General features: G+C 39.2%; 2 protein-coding genes across 5 annotated transcripts in view; one reads left to right on the forward strand and one right to left on the reverse strand.

Moving 5' to 3' along the window:
* The window catches only part of SAMD3 (sterile alpha motif domain containing 3), a 65,620-nt gene extending 58,496 nt beyond the window's left edge, over window positions 1-7,124 (forward strand). For both annotated transcript variants that reach the window (XM_050786370.1, XM_050786371.1), the window contains 3 exons: window positions 5,254-5,425; window positions 6,010-6,092; window positions 6,635-7,124. In XM_050786370.1, coding sequence (XP_050642327.1) covers window positions 5,254-5,425; window positions 6,010-6,092; window positions 6,635-6,919 — 540 coding nt within the window. In that variant the 3' untranslated portion in view covers window positions 6,920-7,124. The remainder of the gene's footprint in view (window positions 1-5,253; window positions 5,426-6,009; window positions 6,093-6,634) is intronic.
* Window positions 7,125-9,966: 2,842 nt separating this feature from the next.
* Window positions 9,967-26,763, reverse strand: part of L3MBTL3 (L3MBTL histone methyl-lysine binding protein 3) — a 124,019-nt gene continuing 107,222 nt past the window's right edge. For all 3 annotated transcript variants that reach the window (XM_050786367.1, XM_050786369.1, XM_050786368.1), the window contains 3 exons: window positions 17,836-18,005; window positions 17,553-17,615; window positions 9,967-11,805 (listed from right to left, as the gene is read on the reverse strand). In XM_050786367.1, the coding sequence (XP_050642324.1) occupies window positions 11,662-11,805; window positions 17,553-17,615; window positions 17,836-18,005 (377 nt within the window). In that variant the 3' untranslated portion in view covers window positions 9,967-11,661. The remainder of the gene's footprint in view (window positions 11,806-17,552; window positions 17,616-17,835; window positions 18,006-26,763) is intronic.

Raw genomic sequence — 26,763 nt, forward strand, 5'->3', positions numbered from 1 at the left:
CTGTTAACATGGATAAAGCTGGAAAAAAAAAGTATGTATGAGGCAACTGCACTCAGGCATTAGGCAACAGGCATTGCAGGACCCTGATCCTTGATAACAGGGAAAGACATAAGATGTGCCTCAGTTTTGTGCATGGGTTACTTTCTAGCTCACTGTACAGAATGGTGGGAGTCAAGCAGAATGCGGAGGTCTCACGGAGCTACACAGGAGGAGATCAGAGTTGAGGAATGACGAAGCAGCTGGCCTTTGTCGGACAGGCACTGGAGGAAAGTGGGCTAGAGCCGAAGTCTACACACGGATGCCCTGGGGATCCTTGGCTGAGAGCTGAGACTTCACACAGTTTTGCTAATAAGAATTCAGGCCAGGTGTGGTGGCTCACGCCTGTAATCCCAACACTTTGGGAGGCTGAGGCAGGCAGATCACTTGAGGTCAGGAGTTCGAGACCAGCCTGGCCAACATGGTGCAACGCTGTCTCCACTAAAAATACAAAAATTAGCTGGGTGTGGTGGTGCACACCTGTAATCCCAGCTAGTTAGGAGGCTGAGGCAGGAGAATGGCTTGAACCTGGAAGGCGCAGGCACAGTGAGCCAAGATCATGCCACTGGACTCCAGCCTGGGCGATGGAGTGAGATTCTGTCTCAAAAAAAAAAAAAAAAAAAAAAAGAAAGAAAAAGAAAAGAAAAAAGAATTCTGTTCCAGTGTGTAGAGACCCTGCAGAACACCTCGGGCATTCATCTGAGACTCCAGAAAGCAATGCCTCATGAGTGAGAACCATGCCTAAGTTTGAGCCAGGACCTTAGCTAGGACTAAGGACAAACAACAAAAGAAAATTGCCCAAAGAAATGATAAAATCAAGTCTGACAGGACCAGAAGATCGACCAGTAATTTATCTGCCTATCAGAATAAAATTTAACACCCTTTAAAGGAACATAATTTAATCCAGACTCCCCACTAGTGGACCATTAGAGGTTACAGTGAGCACTGCCATTCCCATTTCCACCTCTTGGTTCCTGGACCCATGAATTCTGGCTGTGGAAGAAACTGCACCGTGTCCTGGATGCCAATTCAGAGCTTATACAGCCTGGGGGAACCTTGTCCCAGCCCCACAAGGTATTGCCACCTAGTTGGTGCTGTAACTGAGTCTTCAACAGGCCACTCCACCAGTCTGGCAAGCCAGCTGCTTCAGGACAGGATGGTGGGGAACGTGATAAGACCAGTGAATTCCATGTATCATCACTATAGGGAATCTCAGCAGAGAAATGAAATACATGCAGCAGAGAAATGAAATACATGCACACATGTGCACACACACACACGCACACACGAACCAAACTGAAACTCAAACCTGAAAAGAACATTTATCTGAAATGAAAACATCACCATGTGCATAGGCTTAAGAGCATATTGGAAAATGAAAAGAAAGGAGCTGTGAATCTGAAGATAGATTAATAGGAATTATCCAATCTGAGTAACAGAAAGAAAAAGGATTAAGACGATTAATTTGTAGGACATAATCTGGGGTTGTGAAAAAGTGGGCTTTTTTTTGTTCCAATGTTTATTTTAGGTTCAGCAGGGGATACATCGTGCAGGTTTGTTATATAAGTAAACTGCATGTCGTGGGGGTTTGGCGTACAGGTTATTTCATCACCCAGGAGGTGAGCATAATACCCAATAGGTAATTTTTTGATCCTTACCTTCCACCCACCCTCTAATCTCAAGTAGACTCCGGGGTCTATTGTTCCCTTCTTTGTGTCCATGTGGACTCAGTGGTTAGCTCCCACTTACAAGAAAGAACATGCAGTATCTGGTTTTCTATTCCTGCATTAATTTGCTTAGAACAATGGCCTTCAGCTGCATCTATGTTGCTGCAAAGGACATGATTTCATTCTCTTTTATGGCTGTGTAGTATTCTGTGGTGTACGTGTACACTTTCTTTATCCAGTCCGCTATTGATGGGCATCTAGGTGGATTCCATGTTATTACTATTGTGAATGGTGCTTCAGTGAATATATATGTGCATGTGTCTTTCTTTATATTCCTTTGGGTATTTACCCAGTAATGGGATTCCTGGGTCAAATGGTAGCTCTGTTTTAAGTTCTTTGAGAAATCTCCAAACTGCTTTCCACAGTGGCTGAACTAATAATTTATATTCCCATTAGCAGTGCATAAGTGTTGGAGAGGAAGGCTTTTCTGTGGCTGACCATTCACAGCTGAGAACTTGGCTACACAGACGTTTGTGCTCATAAGTAAATACATTGAGATATAATGGGAGCCAGGTATCTCACTGTTGAAGAGAGTTAGAAGCTTGGGAAGGGGAAGGTTAGGAAAAGCCCTGTGGTATTGGTTTGGATGTGAAAGTATCAATGTGAACTCATGGTTTTAGTCTTTATGTATGGCTATTTAATATTTACATATAGATATATAGTTATTGATATTTCTGGATCAATGGGTGCCTGTGTTTATGTAAATTAAAACATTTCCTAGATTTCTTCTAAGAGAAAGTGTAGAGCAATAATATGTCTGTAGCAAGTAGTACACCAGGGCTGAAATATTTTTTTTTTTTTGGTTGGGTATTTTTTTGAGAGAGTGTCTCACTCTGTTGTCCAGGCTGGAGTGTCATGATCATGGCTCACTGCAGCCTCGGCCTCCCAGGGCTCAGGCGATCCTCCTACCTCAGCCTCCTGAGTATCTGGGACTACAGGCGTGTGCCACCATGCCTGGCAAATTTTTGTATTTTTTGTAGAGATGGATTTCGCCCTGTTGCTCATTCAGGTCTCAAACTCCTGGGCTCAAATGATCCTCCTGCCTTGGCCTCCCAAAGTGCTAGGATTACAGGCATGAGCCACAGTGCCTGGCCTAAAATCTTAGTTTTTAAAGATAATTCTTCATGAAAAGGAATCAGGGTTCTTGGAGAAATAGCTCACTACACGGGGGCAAAACAAAAATGAAAACAACAACAAACCAAGACGAGTTTGAAATACTGTGTAATGCCAGAAATGAAGGAAATGCTTGCACACTAATAAGGATATGCCAGGAGGGGATGGGAATCCATTTGAAGCGGCTCCTACTGGCCAAGCCTGGGCAATTCGAGCAATTCTATAAGCAATGAAAGGATCAGATTTGTAACCGTTTGGGTAAAATGGGAATTTATTAACCTGTAGTGATAGAAATAAATAAGTAAATATATGTGGAAGAAAAGAAACTATCTTAAAACAGAAAGCCAACTAACCCATGTAGAAAGAATGGAATTAGAAAAGTCGCCATTTGGCAACTATTATAGTAGTACTTGATTCAGGCAAGAATCATTAATGGATGTGGAATCTGATGGATCAGAGTTATACAAAGAACAAGATATTTAAATAAACTCAAGGTATTTCCTTATAAAATACAACATATATTAATTTTACAGTGGAAAAACCTGGTGAATTCCATTTTTAATCAAGTAATAAAAGTTATTATCTCCAATACTGGAACCAGTTACCATTTTGTGCTTCCGGATACAGTGAGAAATGCTAACATTCTTGCCAGAAATGCACATCTGAAATATCGTAAAACTGCCAGGGAGAAATGTTCTACAAAGTAACTGGCCTCCACTTTTCAGAAACTGTCAAGGAAACTAACAAGTTGTTTGAAACTGGAGACTACAGAGACTGTGGTATCTAAATCTCGTATGTAATCCTGGATTAGATCCTGGACCTGTTAAGAACATGACCAGAACAACTGGCAAATTTGAATGGAATGTGTAGTAGATTTTCCTGAATTTGAGTGTCCTTGTACTTAGGAAATACACAATGAGGTATTAAGGAATAGTGGGGCATTATGTCTATAGCTCATTTTCAAACGGATAAGAAATTGGGGGAAGTTGCACAGGGGGCGCTTGTAAGTTCTATTTACTATTTCTGCAACTTCAATGTAAACTTGAAATTATTTCAAAACAAAAAGTTAGAAAACAAATTCTTAGGCTATGAGCCCAGAACAGTGGAGTATTCACCTTCTTCGTCCTTCACTTCACATCTTCCTGCTGAGAAAACAGGTTTCTAAGGGTATTAATCTAGATTAGTGGCCCACTGTGGGTTGCCTGGTAACAAAGACACTGTGCCTTATGCATTCCAGCTTTCTGACAACTTAACTTTCAGACCTAATCTCTGGGCAATTTATAGTCTACCAAAGCATTCAAGGAACAATGAGGCCCAGTGGGTAGTATGTGATTGTTCTTTATAGTTTTAGGAAAAGCAATGACTAAATTTAATTCATATGAGTGTGGGTGGCTAACGATCTGATAATGCCACTCTGTTAAAAACAAGAGGGGGAGTGGTGGGGGAATCCTCTGAGGGGGAAGAATTCAGACAGTGGTAGGAAGGGGTAGTTTGAGGAAAGGGGCTTCCATAAAGTAAACTGGTTTTGCTTTGACCTTGTAGTCCAATCTGCACATACATTGTTTCTTTTTCTTTCTTTTCAAGACAGGGTCTCACTAAGTTGCCCAGGCTGGAGTACAGTAGCACAGTCTCAGTTCACTGCAGTCTCAATCTCCCCGGGCTCAGGCTATCTTCCCACCTCAGCCTCCTGAGTAGCTGAGACTATACACATGTGTCACCATGCCCAGCTAATTTTTGTGTGTTTTGTAGAGACAGGGTTTTGCTGTGTTGCCCAGGCTGGTCTCAAACTCCTGGGCACAAATGATCCTCCTGCCCTGGCCTCCCAAAATGCTGGGATTATAAGCATGAGCCACAGTGCTCGGCCATATATTGCTTTTCACTGTTTACCTCTGTCTACTCTTACAGTGTTTCTAAAGCACTCTCCTTTCCCTAGATTTAGGATACTATGGTTAGGTATTTTTCAGGGGTTGCTTCCTAAAATCAGTTTTGTTCTTTGCTGCTTGTTGAACAAGACGTAACAATGTAGTTTACCTAAAGAAATGTAAGCTCTTAGAATCTTAGCTGGGTAACCCAAATAGCCTACATATGCATATACCCTTTGAAGCCTCAATTTAGTTGAGTCTGCATCCAAAGTTTTAATTCTGTAGGTTTAGAAATTTGCCATGCCCATTATTTATCATTTCACATTCATTTCACGCTTTCATTCTTTTCTCCTCCCTCATCCTAAGGCTTTAATTCTCCACTAAAACTTCTAAAATACCGAGTACTTAGTTTAAACCAGCATTCAAAGCTTAATTCTAAAGGTTTTATGTCTTTACATTCTATATATTAGCTTTTCTTTTGATCTGATGTATGCACTGCTTTCTTCTTTTGTCAGATATTCAGAGAATTCCAACTTCTTACAAGAACAGATATTTATAAGAAAACAAGGCACATTTTGGAATCCTATTCAGAAAATATATTGACTTCTTTTTCAGTGGTGGACAATCCAATCAATATTCTATTGCAAGAAAAAATGAAACATTACACAGATGAAGACATGTTGAAATGTTAGTAAACCTTGTGGAGCGGCGTGATTTTGTCTGCTATCTGTCAGGATATCTAGAGAAGTTATGCTTTGGTAGTCAGTAAAATTCAGTAATTTACATTTATTGAGTTTAAAAATATATTTAAAATTATTTTAAATTTACATTACTAAAATATATTTAATAACAATTTTCAATATTTAAGTAATAAGTGAAACTGGTGGGGAGAAAAAAAGTTTCAAATTAGGGGAGGAGGAGAGCTATAGATTTGAAAAGTATACTGGATATTGTAAAATTATATTTAGGGAACTAGTAGCCTGTTAATTTTACAATACAAATCACAAGGGGCAGTATAAAATCTTCCTGGCTGATGGACAGACAGTACGAACTCTTGTCTACTCCTGGCGGTGCTCTGGAGGGCAGACATGAGGTTCTGAATGTTTTATTAGAAGAGGGTGTGGTTTAAAAAGGTGTGAAACACTGATCTAGGAAGGTTAGTTTGTTTTCTGTCCAAGGTAACAAAAAATCCAGATGTTTCAATACTAGCTTAGCTTACAACTGCTAAAAGCTTATTTTTACTTCAAATGTTAACGTATTTGCTTTGACAGACATGAAGCTGACAGCCACATGTTTACTCCTCCCAGATGTTTTTGGGGATGATCCCAGTCTTTTTGTCATCATGAATGAACAGGTGTGTAGTATGTGAATAGCCACTGGTTTGACATTTTACATCTTCATGCGATTATTTATATATTTAATTAATTTATTTATATTTTTGAGATAGAGTCTCACTCTGTTGCCCAGACTGGAGTGCAATGGCGTGATCTTGGCTCACTGCAACCTCCGCCTCCCGGTTCAAGCGATTCTTGTGCCTCAGCCTCCTGAGTAGCTGGGATTATAGACATGCACTACCACGCCCAGCTAATTTTTTAATTTTTAGTAGAGATGGGGTTTCATGGTGTTGGTCAGGCTGGTCTGGAACTCCTGACCTCAGGTGATTCACCTGCCTTGGCCTCGCAAAGTGCTGGGATTACAGGCGTGAGCTACCGAGCCCAACCGCGATAACTTATTTAAAAGCAAAGTTGGTGGCCTATTTTGAAGTATGCTTGTCGTATTTACAAATATGCTACATTGCAACAAGCCCATTTATTGTAACACCATGATTAAGTTCAGGTCTGTTTTATTATTTAGCTATTTTACGTATCACAGTAATGACTCCATTCTTTTTTTCAGGTGCAAGTATCCACACCTGTGTTGGAAGTTAAAAACCCTTTCAACATGGAGGTCTGCGAATTTTCTTTATATTTAGAAAGGGAGAGGCTCACAAAGGTGGACGACTGTGTTACAGCCTTGGCTGCGCTAGTAGCTGCCTTTCACGTATTTGGGATTGAGTGTCCAAGAAGACTGTCCCAAACCTTCAACTTCCTAGAAACGTTGATTTTTGATATGCACAGTCCCTATTTTCCTTCTTTGAAAGAAAAGGAAAAGGAAGTAGGATTTCAACTCCCAGTCACTTAATAGCATGCCAAACATTGTACTGGAATTTACCTCTGGGAAAGCTGAAGCTTCATAAAAAATTGTTTTGATTTAGGGTTGTGGTAGAGGTAGGTATGAGAAAAATAATCTTGTATCATAGATGCTAATGAATTTCAATGCTTTCTGTCTTTACACTTAGATATTAAGTTCTTTGTGAAATTCTGTAATAAAATTCTACTTCATTAAAGAGCTGTCGATTTATTTTGAGTTTTTAGAAATTCCACGGTTGAAGTTATATTTCCAGAGGTGCCTCGGTTTTTTTTGAAATACACTGTACTCAAATCTTTCAGCTTAGAGAATGGCCTTGGACTGAACTCAGTGTGCACACTTTATGCCCAGGAGCTGCACATTTGCGGCCGGCCTGTGGGCTGTCTCTTTGGTCTGAACATCACTTGGGAACATTTTGAACTTGCACATTTCAAGAAGGGACACATTAACTCTTCTCTCCCTCAGGGGATCTGCCTTGCCCCAGGAGATCTGGTTGTCTTTAATCGCTTGTTGGGAATAAGGGCTGCGGCATTTTTGAGGTCTCCTCATTGCTGGCTGATCTTGCTGGTACAGGTCCTCATGTCTGTGACCTGTGTTCATCTGCTACTGCTTCTCGCCTTGGAGACACAGTGACTCATCCTGCATGCCCAACTGGCTACTGCCCAGAGTTCAGTTCTATCTGTTCTGCTTTTAACAATGGCTGCATAAGTACCTTTTGGGTCTAACAAGACTCAGTGCACTCTCCCTCTTTCCAACTATTTGACAAGGTAAAAACTCTAAGGTGCCCCTTGATGTTGTTATCAAAATATCAACATTACTTATTAGCTTTGAAAGATAGACCAGGTCCTTTTGGGAATAGAAAAGGGATTTAAATGTGTTAAAATACCTACACAGCATAATGGGATTAGCATTTCCCGGGTTACATCATCAAATTAATTTTTTTTAAGTTGAAGAAAGGTTCATGTGGGCTGGGCATGGTGGCTCATGCCTATAATCCTGGCACTTTGGGAGGCCAAGATGGGCAGATCACCTGAGGCCAGGAGTTTGAGACCAGCCTGGCTAATACTGTGAAACCCTGTCTCTACAGAAAAAACAAAAATTAGCCAAGTGTGGTAGCACATGCTGTAGTCCCAGCTACTTGGGAGGCTGAGGCAGGAGAATTGCTTGAACCTGGGAGGCGGAGGTTGCAGTGAGCTGAGATCATGCCACTGCACTCCAACAGGGTGAGACAACAGGGTGAGATTGTGTCTCAAAAAACAAACAAAAAACAAAAGAAAGGTTCATGTGAACTATTGAAGAAATAGTTTTACACTACCCATCTCTGGAAATACTGCAAAGTATTTATTCTATCACTGAAATGTCAACAGCCTGCTAGATACCTTTCTCTCTAATAAGGACTGTTCATTAACATGCTGAAGCCAGTGAGATAAAAGAAGTCAAAGAACAGTTGCCCATTTCTATAATTATTAATTAACTACTTACATCAGGCAGAGTAAGTAACAATTTGGCACAAGTCATTTTGCCTAACCTAGTTCCTATCCTCCAGTACTCACTTCTTCCCTTTCACTAGAATGTACCTTTAGTTCCTTGCAAACTTTCCTTTATTTCCCCAAATCACTCCTTCTTCCTTTTAGTCCTTTATTCCCAAATAAATTTACCAAGTTCTTACAGATTCTTTTCCTTATAAGGTACACACCCCTATGGCTAAAGTTGAATGACAGCCTCTCTCAGGCTGGGACAGGATGACAAGGTAGCTACAGGGAAACTGCAGTGAAGTTTGGCTCCAAGCATGACACAAACATGGGCTAACCTTGAAGGTAGATTCAAGCCGATTTTATTGTCTATCTCAATGGTGTATCTATCCCCAGTGCCCAGCACGGTCCTGACACTTGCTAAATTCAACATTGCTTGACCAACATACCCTATTTTATTTAGGGGCTGAGTCTACTGAATCTAGAAGTTGCAGAATGGCAGCCTGAGGACAAATATCAACCTGCAGAAAGGTTTTATTCGGCTTGCACAGTGTTTTCAATTAAAAAAAAATACCTTTAGATGGGAAAGTCCTATTCAAGGTGTATATTTCTATTCCTCCCTTTTCTCTCTCTTTTTTTTTTTTTGATATGGGATCTTGCTATGTTGCCTGGGTTGGTCTCGAAATCCTTGGGCTCAAGAGATCCTCCTGCCTCAGCCTCCTGAGTAGCTGGGATTACAGGGTTGAGCCACTGAGCTTGGCTTCCACCATCTGTCTTACCCCAAGCCTGCATCTCTCATTTCAGAGATCTCCCTACAATCATGGTGCCCTATATTCTCTGTTAAAACTTAGACTATATCCCAGGGATGGAGTGGTGAGAGTTTTCACCTTCTTGAGGTACAGTGAATTCTGCACCACCCTATGGATGCTTAATGCCTTGCCTCTAACATGTAACAACACGCTGCATAGAATGAGTGGATGTCTTCAATAAGATTTTAAAAATCAGCTGGGAGTGGTGGCTCATGCCTGTAATCCCAGAACTTTGGGAGGCTGAGGCAAGCAGATGACCTGAGGTCAGGCGTTCAAGACCAGCCTGGTCAACATGGTAAAACATCATCTCTACTAAAAATACCAAAATTAGCCAGCCGTGGTGGTGGGCACCTGTAATGCCAGCTACTCAGGAGGCCGAGGCAGGAGAATCACTTGAACCCGGGAGGCAGAGGTTGCAGTGAGCCAAGATCACGCCACTGCACTCCAGCCTGGGGGATAGAATGAGACTCTGTCTCCAGAAAAAAAGAGAAGATGTTTAAAATCTCATGATTTAAATTATGCTTTAGTTCTATGCTTTACACTTGAAAAGAAAAATTCCCAATGGGGATGAATTGTACTTGACCTAACAATATAATCTTTCAGTATTTTTGTCATCATCTTGGGACACAGTTTGACAATTCTGAATCCTACAGATTCATTACACAACTAGTAATGTCCGAATACTTGATGCTCTTCCTGCTCTTGTGCTGCCTCCCCTATTTGAGAAGCTTTCTTAAAAATCATACATATGTAAAAAGCATCTGCAATTAAGATTTTATTTCATTCATATCAGATATAACAAGTACAACTTGAATGTACAAATTCTGAACAAAACATAAAAAAGAAAAAAACAACAACAAAAAACTTATTTAAGCAGATTCATGCAAATAAATGACTGGGACACTGTAGATGTCACTGACCCTGTTTTACCTTGAATTGACAAATGCAAAGGACTGCTAATGGACTTCCAACAGGGACATCAAAGGAAGTCCTACATCATAAAAAACGAAAGCAACTAAAGAAGAGGTGGAACTTCCCCCAGAATTCAGACAGCATGCTACAAACTTACTTTCTATTTTTAAAATAGTCCTTGAATAAATATCCAATCCTGGAATCAGAAAGTACATCAAAAGACGGACAAAATAATTTACCTTTTGCCTTAGAAATGCATTCTTGCAAAAGAAACACTACCAGCTATCAATTTATAATCAAGGGTTTTCATTTAAAGTGCATCTGTATGCTTATATTTCGAGGCAAAGTATTCTACAGAAAAAGGAATCCTTCCAAGATGGAGGTTCTTGGCTAATTACTTTGGGAAATCACCTCCCTGATCTGTGAGAATTTCAGATTTTGTGTCAAATGAAGTTGCTCCTTCACACCTTGCCTTTTCAGTAAAACCACGACACTCGACACTAGCTCTTCAGCCAACCCTGAAAAAAACCTTTGGGTTTGGAGGACAATGCATGACCTGAGACAGGGCTCTTTACAGATTAGTGTTTCTGTTGACAGAATGAGCTCTCAGTCTCTGTAAAGCACCACAGTTTCCTCAATGACAATTAGAAGCTCAAGATCATCTCATAAATAGTTCAAGACCCTCACAAACATCCCCCCAACCATAACTGCATCCAACTGCATACTCCTCTGATATCATCTGGCTCTTGTAAACACGGGGGCACCAAGATGCGTGAGACTGATGCCACTCAAATACACTACCTAATTTATTTATGTTTATATATTTTATTTTTCAATTCCATTCTTTTATATACACGTTTTTGGTAATTATAGTAAAGATGCTGGTGAAAAGTAATTTGTTTAACATTTCATAATGCGTGCAAAAGGAAAAACACTGATTCAAAGAAAAGTCACTCTTACAACTATTCAGCCCTGACAATTATGACAAGCAGTTAGGCAATATCATGACTTGCAAAGTTATACTTAGCATAATGTTGCAATTCAAAATATGGCACAAAATTAACAATACAGATAACAGTCCTACCGGCTACACTTAGCCAGGTTTTGACTAATTTGGTTTAAATTGAAATTTGATTATATAAAAAGGTTTCTGAAAGTATTGAAAAAGAAACAGTGTACATGAAAGAGAATTCAACAATGTTTACAAAATGCCAAAAGTTCTTACTCTGCCCCCCCATTACCATAAATAATTAATGAAGTCCCCCTTTCCCCCCGCCCCCCAGACTCAAAAAGATTTACAAAGATAAATTTAGCTCAGTGAACAGAACCAAAAGATGACTGTTGTTAGACAGTACCTGGTTAAAAGCTCAAGCACTTTCATAAGAATTCATATATATTGTCTCTTGAGGAATATAAATAATCCGATAGTGTTGCTCTTTTGAGTTTTGGAGACTTCCCATTTAGGAGTTATAACCGTCCTTGTGCTTTGAATAAAACATGAGCTTTAAAGCAGAATGCTGATGGTATTCAGAATTCACCATCTTCAAAGTTCATTGTGAGAATTCTTCTCTGCAGCTTTGAACATCAGGATGGAATTGAAAATTTTGAGAGCAGGGCCCAGTTTAATGCTCATAATTTTAACAATGTCTGTTTGAGTCATAAGTAGAAATGCTTCTCCATCAATTTGCTAAAATGGGGGAAAAAACAACAGAATGTGGATTAACAAGATGCAGTGCTGTAGAAAATAGTCAAGGTTAAATTATCAGCTGTCTTCTACATAGCAATGCTAAAAAAGCACACACAGAAGTTCATGTGTGCAATGACATTTCTTGATATATGGACCTTTTTTATCCACAACGACACACCCAAAAGTGGACTGGGAACAAAGTAAACTAATTCCCCTGAAAAATCAGCCCACAGGAAAATAGAAGGTACTCATACCTTCCTGCGATCACTCTGAATTAGGTGTAGAGTTAAGAAGAATATGGAAAAATTCAGGGTGGCCAAAGTCTAGTTTTTATCATGGCAGTTTTTAAAATTAGAAGAGGTGACAGGTACATGAATGTTAGTGGACATAAAATAATTCAGAAATACATATCAGCTAATTCCAACTTTTTTTTTTTTTTTCCAAAATTAGCCTTCCACCATGAAGAAAATCAGAAAGATAACACTTATTTCTAGTGTGGCCACAGTTAGTCTTTACACACTGAAGAAAAGCATTTACTAACAGGGGCAATCAAACAGTGAATGTGAGGCTGGTGTTGAGAGTCACTGACTTTAAGGTGGTTCTTCTAATACTCGGGTAGGGTAACCATGAGAAAGACCCTTCCTCTCTCTGGGCATCTTCTAAGACAAAAGTCTATGCTTCTGAAAAATAGGCTTCTATTCTCTGGAAGTTCAAAGGTACAACACATCTTTTAGGTTAAAAGATAAAATGCTATGAAGAAGATGTCTGGCTTACTGGGCAGAGCAAAGAAACAGTCTTTCAGCTCTTAGGTAACTTTGTCACCTTAAAAAAAAAAAAAAAGTTTCCCTTTCAGTTTTCCCACCTTATACAAAAAGTCAAATGCACGTTTGTTCTCTGCCTTAGAACATCAGAAACCTTGACAGCAATGCACTCTGTTATGGGATGAATGGTGTCCCTGTCACAAATTCGTATGTTGATGTCCTGACCCCCAGTACCTCAGAATGTGACTTTTATTTGGAAATAGGGTCAAGGCAGAGGTAACTGGTTAAGCTGAGGCCACACTGGAGTAGGCTGGGTGCCTAATCCAATTATGACTGGTATCCTCATAAAAAGGAGAGATCAGGAGAGACATACATAGAGGGAAGGCAATGTAAAGACCCAAAGAGAGACTACAAGAGACACACATAGAGGGAAGGCAACGTAAAGACCCAACGAGAGACAACCATCTACAAGTCAAGGAGAGGCTACAAGTCAAGCCCAGGAGAGATCCTTTCCTCACAGCCTGCGGGAGGAAGCAACTCTGCCAACCCCCTGACTTCTAGCCTTCTTCAGATTCTCAGCTTCTAGAACTGCGAGACAATGCATTTCTGCTATTTAAGCCACCGGTTTGTGGTTGGCATTGTTATGGTGGCCCTAGCAAACTAAGACAACTCTAAATGCCGCTAACAGTTCTCTAAACAAAGGCTGATATAATTAAATAGCTACTTCTTAAGATTTTCCTCTCTCCTTTAAAAATGAAAGACTTGTAAATATAGACTGCCTAAATGCTTCATCAGCAAGAACTGGAGTCATCTTAGACAACTTCTTCAAGTAACAATTATATGGAAAAAGTGTGCTAATTTCAGTAAAAAGACATCCTGCTGTTGTAAACTAGAAGGAAAAATTGTTCCAATGTTAATCTCCAAGTGCAACACCGTTAAGCGGCAGGTATGAGAAATGTTCTCCTGTTTTTTGGAAACATTTCGTCTGTTCTCATTTGCTTGTGCTATGACAGCCCTCTGATAAAGCAAGGTCAGGAAGAAAGGCAGATCTATTAACATTTTGCTCAACCAAAGCAGACCTTAGTACAATGGATAGCCTGTAGAAGTCTTCTAAGTCATTAATGAAAGTGTCCACTGACATTCCCAAAGAGCCCACTACAAAGACTGATTGGTTTATTATAATCTTGGCCCTACTGAAGGCTTGCGGCAGACACCAAGTCTCCTTCTGAAACTATGTAAGAGTATAACACAACAGATGACTGATGAAAAGAAACATTCAGAGAACTTAGTGGCTGGGATTTGAAGTTAAAAGTGGGACAGGAAGGATACATTTTGGTAGGTTGTTATTTATAAGGTTACATACACTAGAAAGAAAAATCTTGAGGCTACTTCTAAACTCTTTATTACATACAGGTTGCTCTGACATGTGGCCATAAGAATAAGCCTTTACTGGAAGGAAGTAAACTTTATTCAAGAAAGTAGACCCTAAGAACAACAGTGACCACTGCAATGTATTACAAGGCTTACTTTTTTTTATTAGCTTCTGCAATGCATATATAATGCTATAATTCCAGACCCTACGTGTCTTGCTAATGGCCCCAAACGAGGGAGAGGGATATGGAATTCAGGAGCTCTTGCCTTCCATTTCACTGCCCTTTTCACTGTGCACTATTTGTTCTTTTCCAATGCCTTAACTCGAAACCACAGTGACATGCTCTGTCTGAATGAGTCTTTCTCAGAGTGTAAAGGCATGAGTGTATTGACTCAATAAAAAGATACTGAATGTCTATTATATTCCATACACTCTTCTTGGGCCTAGACATATGGCAGGGAATAAAACAAATAAAACAAAAACAAGCAAGCAAAAAACTTTTTGTGCAGTTTACATTCTAGAAGTGGTAGACAGACCATAAGCCAATAAACATACTAAGTAAGCCAATTAATCAGTAAGTTAGAAAGTGACTCATGTTGGCCAGGAGCAGTGGCTCATGCCTGTAATTCCAGCACTTTGGGAGGCTGAGGTCAGTGGATCACTTGAAGTCAGGAGTTCAAGACTAGCATGGCCAACATGGTGAAACCACATCTCTACTAAAAATACAAAAATTAGCTGGGTGTGGTGGCGCGCACCTGCAGTTCCAGCTACTTGGGAGGCTGAGGTATGAGAAGCACTTGAACCTGGGAGGCAGAGGTTGTAGTGAGTTGAGATTGTGCCACTATACTCCAGCCTGGGTGACAGAACGAGCCTCTGTTTCCAAAAAAAAAAAAAAAAGGTGATTTGTGCTATGATTAAACAGAGCTGACTAGGAAGATGAATGGACAGCAGGAGCAGGGATGCATGTGTGGCGCCAAGAAGCAATTTTTAAGTCAGAAAGTCAGGGCAGGACTAATTGGTAAGCTGGCATCTGAGCAGAAGTGAGCCACATGAAGATCTGGAGGAAGAGCGTTCTGTGCGGAAGGAGGAGCGGAAGCAAGCCTGGACAATCAGAGGAACAGCAAGGAGGCCAGCGTGTAGACCCGTGAGGGGCAGAGCAAACAAAGAGCCAGGGGCAAGAGAGGTAACGAGGTATCACACTGCAGGCCCTTATAAGGACTTCTGCTTTTATTCTGATTGAGAGATGAAGCTATTGGAAGGATCTGAACAGAGGAGTGACATGGTTTGACTTAGGTTTCAGCAGGGTCACCTTGGCTGTGCTGGGAATAGACTGCAGAGGAGCAAAAACAGAACCAGGAAAATGAGTTTGGAGGTTACTGCACTCATCCAAGTGGGAGAGGATGGCGGCGCAGACCAGGGTGGTGGTGCAGTAGAGTGATAGGGTTTTATATGTTTCAAAGATACACCGAATAGGATTTTCAACAGATGAGATGTGGCGTGTGTAAGAGAGAAGTCAAGGATAATTTCCAAGAAGAGCCTATCTGAATACTTGTACTTTGCCTTTTAGAGATGATTTATAAGACTTCAGTTAGATTTGTCCTATGGTTTACTTGTAGGACTCAAAACCCAAACCCACTGACTTTGTGAGACACTCGAGAACGAGGATTGGGTTTTACTATTTTCAAATCATCCTTCTCACAAGAGCATGACACTAAGTAACATACACATGGTCGGAATTTAACAAATGTGCACAAGATGAATGAATGACGGTGTGAATGAGTGAGTAATAGATATCGACAGACAATATTAACTATCTCACTCCTCTAGAGAAGGATCTGGCTTTGAGGGTATTTGGTAACTGAGGAACATCTCCAAAGACAATTTGCCATGAATAAAAAAATTACTCAAAGAAATACCGTATCATTTTGAATTTAGACTTGAATCTTACTTAAACTGAATAATAGAGCAAACCTATATGGATTATCTAGATATCAATAGAATAAAAAACAGAAGTTATAAAAGAGATGCATTATAAATTTATTTTCAAAAATGCTTTCTTATTTTCAAAGGTAATGACTACGTGACACTTTCCAAGACAGACCAACAGCTCCCTATGTGGCTCTATGTCCGCTAGCGATAGAAAATGAATTCAGGCTGAGCATAGTGGCTCATGCCTGTAATCTCTGCACTTTGGGAGGCCGAGGTAGGCAGATCACCCGAGGTCAGGAGTTCCAGACCAGCCTGGTCAACACATGGTGAAACCAAGTCTCTACTAAAAATACAAAAAAATTAGCTGAGTGTGGTGGTGGGCACCTGTAATCCCAGCTACTTGGGTGGCTGGGGCAAGAGAATCGCTTGAACCTGAGAGGCGGAGGTTGCAGTGAGCACTCTAGCCCAGGCTAGAAGAGCAAGACTCCATCTTGATTAAAAAAAAAAAAGAGAGAGAAAAAAAACAGAAAATGAATTCAGAATGTCAGTGAAGACACTTAGGACTCAGGGAAAGAAAATCTGAGTAACTGCCAATTAAAGATCGAATAGAGAGAAAATAAAACATTTGCACAATAAGAACATAAATCAGAAAAAGGATGTTGGAAATCAGATCCTTGAGCATTTTAACAGGCTTTCCTCTAATGCATAAATTATACCTCACAGTATAACAACACTGATAACTGGTGGCTGGATTGTTAGCTGTGTCTACACTCCTGCCATACAACTGAAAGTGTGCTGTTCTTAACAGTTGAGCTTTACACATAGGGGCAAACAAGGTGTGTATGCGTGTAACTGTAGACAGCAGATGTTGGAGAAAACCTTCTGAGATTACTCAGTCTACTTTCTGCCTTCTGGCAGGAGTAGACAGAGCCAAAATCAGAGGGGTAATTGACTGCTTTACTTGGAAGAGATGACAGGCAAGTGGCTTATTTTTCAAGGTCTCTACTGAATAAGGGTCTCCTGCTGTATGCTTACAGAATTAAAAGTTCGAAACCAGATTCCTTTTTATTCTAGTGCTCACTGCTGTAAGTGATACCATTCTTAATCACCCCTTATACTGAAGTTTTGGAGAGGTAGTTGAAAACAACTAGTGAAATAATCTTCCAAAAGTAGACTGTGATAAATATCTTATTATAAACATTACTGAGGAATGTATATGACTTAAGGGATTTTTTTAGACATAATGCTAATATTACTTATTATAAACCTCAAATGGAGTCAATCATGTTGTTAGAATGATGTTGGAAAATAAAATAATGGAAACTAATTTCACTTTATTAAAAAGATAAAACATTGCTTATTTCTTTCCTTGGCTTCTTCTTCTGTACTATAAACTGTATAAATGCATGCTATTAAGTTCTGTGGGTTTTCTTTTTAGAAGGAGCCTAGTGTTACTGCTGTGGGGCATCATAAAATGGTACTCACAAACATTCTTTTGCATCTCATCTTATACAAAGACATTTTTATACAACTGATTCATACTGCCTGTTAGTATACATCAATTTGTCAATTTCAACACAACCCATCTCTTTTTGACTCTGCCAGTTCCACACATTTCACCATCCACTGCATTTCAGTGCTTTGATCCCATTAAGTAACATATTGCAATTTAGTGGAACACTTACTTCATCTTTAAATACCTTTCCATGTTCTTCACACCCAGGTAAGCTCTGTATAAATTCTGACACCTGTCAAAAGCAATATCAAAATTCCCAGTTAAAAAACATAGTCAGAATCTAAATGCTACAGGTTCAAAACATGTAACCCATATGCGTTAGTTATTTCTCTCAGAATGATTTCTTCTCTTTCAGAAAAAAAAGACTAAACGCTACCTACATTCAATGTTCCACACCTCTTAAGCCAGTACTCCTGTATCTGGTGTCTGGCAGCAAAGAAAATAAAATATACCTCGTCGGTGCTCCATTTGGAAACTTTACTGGCAGGGATTCCAGCGACAGTTGGAAGAAGTTTGCTTTGCTGCTCCCAGCGCAAGGGCAGACATGGAATTGGGGACTTAAAGGACAGAAAGACAGCTGACCGACGCTGTGCCTGCTGGACGGTGGGTTCTTCCCGGGCACCTGGTCAATGAAAACAAATGGGCAATCACTCTCTGAAAGCAGCAAGCCCCAAATGCCATGCATCTCCCAGATAATGAGACTGGGGTGGGGGTGGTTAAAGCATTGGTTCCTTTCAGCATTATGCTATTGAATAGGCTCTTCTTTGTCTTTACTGAAGGTCACTATAAAAAACAGCCTGTAAATTCAACTGATATTATTTGCTACAGCACTCATTGCTAAAAATATGCTTCATTATGTTGTTCAATGTTGTCTCTTTAATGCTTCAGATAAGAAACAGGCCTCAAAGTTTTTAATGAGAAGGAAAGTTAGTCTTATCCTAGGAAGTTGCTTATTTGTTCCCCTTTCTGCTTTGGATGTTGTAAGGGTAATAGCCAAGTTGCATCTCACGTCCAACACCTGTGTTTACCATGTATTCACAGTTAGCGTCCTTTCTCTCCTTCTGTCTCAGGGCTTGCTTTGGTTTCTTAACTTCTTATTTACTAATCATACTGATTTCTTAAATAGCCAATTTAGTTTTTTGACAGGGATATGAAATTATTGCAATAAAAATAAAACAGCAGAAATGCAAATGCTTTTGTCATTTTTTAATTTGTTCAGATCAAAATTAAAACTATTAAGTATTCTTACTATAGCCTGGGCTACAGGACAAGGTCCCATCTCTTAAAACAACAAAAAAAACCTACTGAATATTCTATTTTTACGTTAGAGCTTCTGAATCCAAACCTAGTTTTATGGCTGCTTTCCTAAAACAGCCATTCTCTAGCAAAGGATTTTTGCCCTCTGGACGCTTGACTTAGAGCTGTCAATCGTCATCTCCTTATGGTCCTTTAGAACAGAAATCTTTTCTGAAAACTAGGTATTCAAAGCACCTAAGAAGAAAGGCACCTCCCCTACGTTTCCTCTCTGCTCACACACCAGCTCAGTTACAAGGACACCTCAATTCTATCACAAAAGCCTTGCTTTTGTATTTCTATGATCTACAGAAAGATGTAGAAATCACTAAGTGTAAAGCTCACTGAATTTTCACAAAGTGAACACACCCATGTAACCAACACCCGGACTGAAAACAAAACGTGGCCAGCACACACTTCCAATCACATCTCACCTGTCAAGCAAAGGTGACCACTTCCTTGACTACTAACACCATAGATTCATGTACCCTCTTTGGAATTGTATTTAAAATGGAAACTTGGGTATCTGGCTTCTTTCTCTAAACAGCATGTTTCTGAGATTCATTTGCATTGTTGTGAATAGTAGAAGTTACCTTCTCTTTGTTGTATGGTTTTTCGTGGTTGTGAATACTCTGTAATTCATTTGGAGATCATGAACAATGAGCATCTGAGTTGTTTTTAATTTGGGGCTATTACAAACAGTGCTATTACAAACATTCTTGTACAGATTACTTTGTCAGAGGCATTTGAACCAGAGCAACTCCATCTTGAGCAGGAGCTGGGTAAAATGAGGCTGAGACCTACTGGGTCTGAGACAACTGCATTCCCAAATGGTTAAGACATTCTAAGTCACAGGATGAGACAGGAGATGGGGACAAGATACAGGTCATAAGGACCTTGCTGATAAAACAGGTTGAAGAAGCCAGACAAAACTCACCAAAACCAAGTAACCTCTGGTCATCCTCACTGCTACACTCCCACCAGCGCCAGGACAGTTTACAAATGCCATGTCAACATCAGGAAGTTACCCTATATGGTCTAAAAAGGGGAGGCATGAATCCACCCCTTGTTTAGCATACCATCAAGAAATAACCACAAAAATGGGCAACCATTTGGAGTAGCCATTCTTTATTCCTTTCCTTGCCTAATAAACTTGCATTCTCACTTCACTCTCTGAACGTGCCCCAAATTCTTTCTTGCATGAGACCCAAGAATCCTCTCCTCAGGTCTGGATCAGGACCCTTTTCCGGTAACAATTTCTTGAACATATGTATGTATTTCCATTGCACATATACCAAAGAGTGAAACTTTGAGGTCAGAGCATTTGTGTACACTAAGCTTTGGGAAATCCTGCCAGCTTTCCAAAACAACTGCACAATACCTACCAAGAGCATACGACAGTTCCAATGGCTTCACTTCCACACCAGTGCTTGGTATTGTCTATCTTTTTCTTTTTAACCATTATAGTGGGTATATAGTGGTATCACATTATGGTTACAACTGCATTCGATGACTAATGATATTGACAATCTTTCCCTATGTTTATTGTCCACATAGAGAGGCTATTTTGTAAAGGGCTTATTCATGTTTTATGTCTATCTTTCTATTGAGCTGTCTTCCTTTTTTCTTAATGATTTATACACGTTGTCTATATATATTCTGGGTAGAAGTCCTTTGTTGGAAATATGTATTACAAATATCTCCTCCCACTCTGTGCCTTCCTTTTTACTTTCTTAATAGGGTTTTTTGAATAACAGAAGTAAATGTAATAATGTCTAATTTATTAATTTTTTCTCTTATGGCAAATATCTTATATGTCTATTAAAGAAGCCTGTGCTTACCCCAAGACCATAAAAAGAGTTTTCTCTGCTTTCCTCTAAACACTTTATGCTCTACCTTTCATGTTTAGATCTACAATCCATCTGATATTTATGTCTTGTGTATATATTAGGCAAGAATCAATATTCATAGATTTTTTCCATATAGATTTTTAATTATCCAACCATGATTTACTGAAAAGACTATCCCTTCCTTTCCCCACTGTGCTGCAGTGCTAGTTTTAACATACATATCAGTGTCTTTCAGATTCCATATTTTGTCCCACTGGTCTCTTTATCCCAATCCATAGCTTTAATTACTATCACTTTGTAAGTATACTGACGTCTGTGATGTAGGTCTTTTCAAGATTGCCATGGCTACTGCATTTGCATTATCAATTTTACAATTCGCTTTAAAAAAAAAAAACAAAAAATACCCGCTAAGATTTAGATTAGGCTTTCTATCAAACATATTTCTACTAGACAAATTTCCAATAGATAAATTTGGTTAAGAAATGACTTCTTTACAATATTGAGTCTTCCAATCCACAAAGAAGCAAAATCCCTCGATTTCTTTGGCTCTTCTTTAATGTCTCTCATTAACATTTTGTCATTTTCAGGTAGAGATCTTGCACATCTTTTGTTAAACTTATTCCTATGTATCAGATGTTTCCTGAGGCTGTTATAAGTGGTAAATTTTTTAAAAATTTATTTCTTACTGTTCTGTTACAGTTTTCTGATACATTTATTCTTAAACTAGCCTAATCTGAAATTTGAATTGCTCTGAATGCTAGAAAGTCACTATGCTGAGTCAAAAATCTGTTTTATTAGAGCTGACACCCCTGGTGCTGGTTCTACCTCATTGAGCTCATACAGAGAAATTCTAGTGTCTGCTCCACATGAAACAGTTCAAATCTTCAAACACGTTTTAAAAAGCCATCATTATCCCTCTTTCCACATTTCATCCAGCCAAGCTCAAAGGTGTAGGTCCTCATCCTATTTTATTGAATATCTATTATGAACCAAATATATAAACCAGAAACAGTTTGTTTTTATTCTCTTTTCCTTTTGGAATTGCCCAGAGTTTAAGCAACTTTTGTGTAGCAAAATACAAAGTAACTTAAAACATCTTTTTAATCTCGGGTATTCTAAAGAGCTTAGCTATTATTTGAAATATAATATTTGTACATATTTCATAAGACATTTTTATATGAAATGGTAAGACTTCCAATTCTACACTACAGTAAAACAATAGGGCTGACTTTATAATTTGTATCCTGAGTGGGTGCCATATAATTAGTCTTTTCCAAAACTATAGTCTTTGTCCTATTACTGTTTATGTTCTATTAACACTCAGCAGTGTTCATTCTATCACTGCAGATCTACTCTATTTTCATTTTATTTTCTGCTAAATGCTGTATTATTTACAATTCATTTCTAATGTTCCGAACATTGTTCCTCAGAAAAATAACTAACCCATTCTAAGGAAATGACTAAAAACACCAAAGCCCTTATGTTTGTGGTCGCCTCTGCATGTCTTTAAATCTGATACTATAAATAGGCCTAGACATACATGCTTTTCCAATCTTAGTACCAACTCTGCATCCTTCGCATTAAGACTGTCCTTCCTTTCGCTGAGTCTTCGGCACTAACTGATGTTATCAGCCACAGAACATGCCACCTCCTATGATTTTAATCCAAAAGGAATAAAGAAAGCAGCTTCATTTGAGCAAATCTGTACTGCATTCCTTGAACTGCCAGAAAAGTGACTCCAGGTTTTCATTTTAACATGTTATGATACAGGCTAAAATAAATGCAAATACATTCTGGCTCCAGCAGCTGGTTCAGTGCCAAGAGTGAGGAAGGGTAGGTTTAAATGTGCACAATGAGACTCAGGAAACATAGCCTACTGTTCTAAAGACATTTCAGCCACCGTCCTTTGCCTAGGACCCTATTTCTTGCCACCCTCCTCTCAAATCATTGACATGCATGGAAAAGAAAACTTTTTAAGAAGTTTTCTATATTTCTGAAGTTTCCTGTGATGAAAATTGACCAAAGGTATGTGACCAAACTCTTTTCTCACTCGCCCCACTTGGTTTCAGGTTGTGTGCCTCCACAATGAGTACAAATATTTTAGGCTGACTGGGAATAACTAAAATTACCGTATGGAAGGAATGGTCATCCTTCCTGATTCTTGATTCAACAATCTGATACATTTTATTTGTAGAACCAAAGCTGTCATCCTCAACAGTGGAAAGATAAGAATTAAGAGAAAAGTGACAGTACATTAAAATGGACACAGTATACTGCAGAGAAAAATAATAACATTCCTTATGTTTATGAACAAATTAATCTACTCAGTCTAATGTTTAATCAAATAATCACATTTCTTCACAAAAATTTTCTCAGTGAGGCCTATACATATGTATGAGAAAGAGACAGACACTAAAGACCCTCTAGTCATTCATAAGAGGCATAAATACCAATGTTTTGTTGAAAAAAAAGATAAAAAGATTTTTATGTGCCAAATTTGAAGATCCAAGTCTACCTACAAGTCAGACAGGACCAGCTGAAAAGTGGCTTCCAGTCTTGGAACACGGTACCACCAATATCCCTGGCCCTACAAGCCATGAGATACTGCATGGTATAAGGAACGTACTGTTAGAATCTCTTTTATACTCAAATTTCAAATATTCACTGGCAAAGTCCCAGTAAGAGGTGCCTCTACCGACCCTGCACCTGTGCACCTCCATCAGGGTCAGCTGATGCTCTCTGGATAGACTGGATGGATGCTACCTTCCAGTGAGATAAAAGAATGTTTCCTATTCTTATCTTCATCATGCACTGGTATGCTAAAGAAACCACAAAACACTCCAAGGAAGCAGCTTTGGGCAAAAGTTTTTTCTCTCACCTGGAAAAGATTCCTTCTGAGTTATCATCCACTGACTCCACGATTCCAAGTTTAGAAGTTCATCTTAAGAAAATAATGAAGCATGAACGCCAACAATCATCTCCAAGCCAGTTACAGTGGAAGGTCTCTGCCACGTATGTAACTGTACTCTGACGAAGACTACATTTCCCAGCTTCCTTTTCAGCTAAAAGTGACCACATGACTAATGGACATAAGCAGAAGTGGAATCTACAATATCCTATGAGTTCTGCTAATTGGACTTGGAAGTGCTCTTAAAGGCTAAGAGCACACCCACCACCACTCCCCCAACATGTCCCTCCTTCCTGCTGGGTAGAATAGTACTTTAATGGCTAGCCTTCCAGCAACCACTTCTAACCCGTGATATGGTGTTGGGAATAGGTACTCTGCAAGGCAGAGCAGCAAGATAAATGGAACCTGATTTCCTGATACCGTTAAGTACCATTTCAATCCTGGACCAAGCTCTGTACTTCCTTTATGTGGAAGAGAAATAAGCCTCTTTTACCTTACATAAGTCACTTTTATGTGTTTATATTACACACACACACCCCCTACGATTCTAATCACTACTAAAGTTTATTGCAAAAACATTTATAACAGAGATACAAAATAACTAGCCTAGATGACCCAACAGTAGGGGATTGGTTTGTTAAGTGATGCTACATCCATCCATAGAATATTTAATATTATGTTGCAAGAAGTATAAATACTTACGCAAACTGCAGGTTACAAAGTAATTTATACAACACTTCAGATAGAAATAGTCTAAAATAGTAGGTCCCCACCTTCAGAAAATGGTATAAAATTACATGTAATTTTGATTTCCTCCATTTTGCTTCCCTGTATTTGCTAATTGTTCTATAATAAACATGTATTATTTGGATAATAAAAGTTATATAAACCAACAGCTGGTATCAAATAAACTACTTAATGTTACTAAAAAATGACAAAAAAAATGGAAGTCTCACTTTGGTGACTTGGAAAGCAATTTAACGCATTTGTGGAAATATATCATTAAAACAACATCAATTGCTGGGTCTCATTAATATCAGAAGAAAATGACAGATGGGAGTAATAGTAAGAAAAATAAGTTTGTGGATCTTTGACTTCATTATTTCATCCCTCTAAAAACACAGAAAACAAGGGATTTTTTTTATGTTGATTCTTAGTGATAAAGGCCTGCTTCTATTGTTTACTGTATGAAAGTTGTTCATTCAGCAATTATTTATTCAGCACTGTGCTGTATCAGAAACTCGACAGCTATATAAATACAGCATGTACTTGCAGACTTTTGTTAGGCTACAGAGGACAATGACCCAAAATGTGGCACTTTGGCATGCTAAATGCTCTGAATTAAAGGAAACTGAAAGGCCTCAGAAGTAAGCCTCAGAAGCAAGGTCTCCCTCTGACCTTCCCCCATGCCCTGGTCTCTCTGATCCCTTCTTTCCCATGTGCAGAGAGAAACTCTTTATCTGACTAAGAAAACTTCTTTCCAAAAGAAATGCAATTGCCAGCTTAGAAGTCTCATCAAATAGCCAAGAAAGACTTAACCACTAAAAGTCATCACCATGCCCAGAGAGACTTTTCATCTGTTCTTCTCAGAGCAGCTCCAAGACATTACCCAAGAGACATTATCTACATAATAAGACAACATTTGTTCACAGTGAAGTTCTGCTCCTTGCCTTCCTGCAATCTCCCACAGAATTCAGAGACACTTTGTCCCAGGCCATAGTTCTTTGGGCTCATTCATTTCTCCTGAAAATTATTTACTACACAGTTGCCTATACCAATCCCACCCCCACTCCCCTTTCCTCTATGAAAAGCGGTCATAAGCTTCAACCATTGGCCCTGAGTCTCATATTTGCAGGACTCCCACGTTTATGCACGTTAATATATTCTCTTTCTCCTATTAATCTATAGTCAGTCATCTCAGTGAACCTTCAGAGAAGGCAGAAGGGAAGCTTACCCTCTGGTCCCTACACTTTTTTGAAATGAAGTTTAATAAATAATAATGTTGTTATCCAAAGTATAAATTTGCAAATCAAATCTGCTCACGTGTCTCTCATTTCTGATTGAGTACAGGTATTAAAATTCCTGATTTGGCTTAGGGTAGAAGAAAGTGATGCAGAGAAAATACCTTTGTAAGAAGACTTTTCAGATAAAGATGATCCTGAAATAAACATCCTCTGGTGTTTCAGGAGAAACAAGACAATAAATCTTCAATATAGGCAACACTATCTAAACCAAATATGAGGTCTTTTGGTGGAAAGAAACATCTCCACTACCACGGAGGGTAAGAACCTGCTTCTACTAGACTGTTCCCATTAGGGCCCAACAGAACCATCATGTGGTAGGCTGACCCAGGAGGGCAAGTGCCAGACAAAAGGAGGTACACATTATGCTCCTTGCCGCTTGCAAACTTGGATCCCAATCTGCTCCCTACTTCTCCAAGCCTGAACGATGCTAAGTCGACAAGCCGCAGCAGGAGCTACTGCTCACCACTTGTTCTGACTCATTTCTGTTCCTCTAGGCCAGTGGCAAAAGTGAAACCAGAATCTCCAAATGCCTTGTCTCAGTCTAGTTTCAAAACAATGCTTTGAGGGAGCTATCACGAAGATGAGGAAACGGAGGTCCAGCCCTGACGTGCTCAAAGCCACACTGTGAGGCGGCAGCAGCACCAGGAAGTGATCCTCAATCGCCTGCCTCCTAATACCAAATATAGGGTTGTGGTCAAGAGGGTCAGTTTTTGAGTGTGATAAACCTGGATTCAAAGCCCCACTCTGCCACTGACCAGCTCTATATATTCCTGGCTAAATCAAATTAACAGTATTGTAGTAAGGATGACATGATATTTCTAAAATGCTTACCCCAGCATCTGGCATATAGTAAGCAGTTGGTAAATGGGAGATGTTATTCCTCTGTTGAAAGAAAGGCATATAACTGGGAGTATATTGGGTATAAAATAGTAAAAATGAAAATGAGTCAATAACTCTCTTAGGCTAACATTTCATGAATCTATAAAATATGCTTTCAATATGAAAGGAAAAAATAAAACCAGAAGAAATGGGATATATCTCTTAATATTTTTACTAACTGGTGACCAAATATAAAAGGATGAACAATAAAAGTGTTTGGGTAAAATAAGTGAATTCACAGCACGAAGGAATATAGATAAAATTAACTTCCAAGACACTTAACTCAGGCATGAACGATAACTGTGGATCACTTCAAGGTTAATAATCAAAATAAACCAATGGCTATGGAAGCAAAAAGCAAGCCTGACTTTTTACATGAGAATCTGGCATGTTATAAAATAGAATTCAGTTCTCTCCACACATGAG

Source organism: Macaca thibetana, chromosome 4, assembly GCF_024542745.1.
Source record: "Macaca thibetana thibetana isolate TM-01 chromosome 4, ASM2454274v1, whole genome shotgun sequence".
Lineage (NCBI taxonomy): Eukaryota > Metazoa > Chordata > Mammalia > Primates > Cercopithecidae > Macaca > Macaca thibetana.